Here is a 1,691-nt window from a genome sequence, read left to right on the forward strand (position 1 = left end):
AAGGGAGTGTGTTTCTTGGTCAATCATCTATGGTGGGTCCCGAGGCCCAGCGACTGCTGCTGCTACTGGGGCAGCTGTTCCAGGGAGCAAAGACAGAGAAACATTGAAGCTGAAGAAAAAGAAATATTGTGAGGGATAGACGAGAAGTTTTTAACTTTTGGTCCTCCCAAACAATTGTATTTTATGTTTCGCCCCCAAACATTGTAGACACTGCATGAGGAGCGAGTATTTTCGCGGAACTTTCGTGCTGGTCCAAACCGTACAATCGACTCCAAAGTATAGTCTCATGCGGCCTGCTGGAAACTGCCGCTGTCCGCTGCCTCCCAGTCCAGTCTCATAGCATAGTCCCTCTCAATCGTGGAATTCTTGGACGTGCAACCTCCAAAGTCAGTCGAGTCTCCCCGGCCGGCGTACCCTGCATGACCCGCCAGAATCATGCAGTAAAAACCCCAAAAATGCCCCTGGATCCAACGTTTCCTCTCCCGGCATCAGCGAGGATATTTTCGTCATATCTTACTCTTACAGTATGTAGAGTAAGTAACTGCACCAGCACACACGCACACCAAGCCCTAAACGAGTGGAGCCGAGCGCGGTGTGCAGCTAAGCTAGCTACGGACCGTGGCCATGGGCGCGCACCTCAGCGAATACACCGGCAAGGGCCCATGCCACCGCGTACTCCGCCCATGCCGCGTCGCGGACCCAGTTCCACCCAAGATGGCACCACAGGTGCCCAAGCCCAGCGCCGGTCCGGTGGTGGAGGTGGAGGCTCCGTCGAGCTACGCCACGGCCGGCAAGGTCCTGTTCGTCGCGGCCGGGGCGTTCGCGGGCGTTCTCCTGGCCCTCATCGCGCTGCACCTCTACAACAGCGGCCGGCGCCGGCGCGCGCGAGAGGGTCGCCGCCTCCATCGCAGCCTGGCAATCTACGTCGGCGGTGCGGACGACGAGGCGCCTTCTCCACGGGGGCTCGACCCCGCGGTGCTCCGGGCGCTCCCCGTGGTAGCCGCAGCCGTCGGCGCCGGGGACTGCGCGGTCTGCCTCGCCGAGTTCGAGCGCGGCGAGGAGGCGCGCGCGCTGCCGCGGTGCGGCCACCGGTTCCACGTCGAGTGCATCGACGCCTGGTTCCGCGGGAACTCCACGTGCCCCTTGTGCCGCGCCGCCGTCGAGGCGCCGGACGACGCCGAGGCCCGTCCCGAGGTGCGCGTCGATGTGGCGGCCGACGACGACGCCGCGGCCAAGGGCGGAGCGCCGGCGACAGGGAGGATGTCCAGCGGCACGGAGCTTGACAAGACGAGGCGGGTCTCTGCTTCCACCCGATCCGCTTCCTTCTGACGTGCCCATGGATGCGAGGAAGCTTCCTTGCTCCTTCCGACACCAGCGTCGAGGACCATCATCAGTTTTGGAGCATTTATTCCATCTGACTGTGCATATTTTTGTGTTGGTGATGATGCTCGGTGTGGCTAATTTTCTACAACAAATTTGGTACATTGATTTTTTAGGCGAATTTGGCACGTAGTTAGTATTGCACTAGAAGAAATAACGCTCATGGTGATGTGCTTCGTTGCTCTATTATTGAATGTATTGTTTGAAGATTGTTTGATGTAATCTTCAGGGTGAAAACGTACGATCTGAACTCAAGTAGTTGAATTTGGCGACGGCAGCGATTGCGCGCCATTCACTTCCTAGAGGCATTA

General features: G+C 58.7%; 1 protein-coding gene across 1 annotated transcript; it reads left to right on the top strand.

Annotated features, from left to right (window-relative positions):
- The first annotated feature begins 573 nt into the window (after positions 1-573).
- LOC119271197 (RING-H2 finger protein ATL2-like) lies at positions 574-1,691 on the top strand. The gene has a single exon (XM_037553114.1). The coding sequence runs from the start codon at positions 625-627 to the stop codon at positions 1,327-1,329; it is 705 nt and encodes a 234-aa protein (XP_037409011.1). The 5' UTR covers positions 574-624; the 3' UTR covers positions 1,330-1,691.

This window comes from Triticum dicoccoides, chromosome 3A, assembly GCF_002162155.2.
Source record: "Triticum dicoccoides isolate Atlit2015 ecotype Zavitan chromosome 3A, WEW_v2.0, whole genome shotgun sequence".
NCBI lineage: Eukaryota > Viridiplantae > Streptophyta > Magnoliopsida > Poales > Poaceae > Triticum > Triticum dicoccoides.

What these genes read in the sequence shown, in the direction of transcription:
- LOC119271197 (XM_037553114.1), top strand. Translation starts at nt 625, where the DNA reads ATGGGCGCGCACCTCAGCGAATACACCGGCAAGGGCCCATGCCACCGC.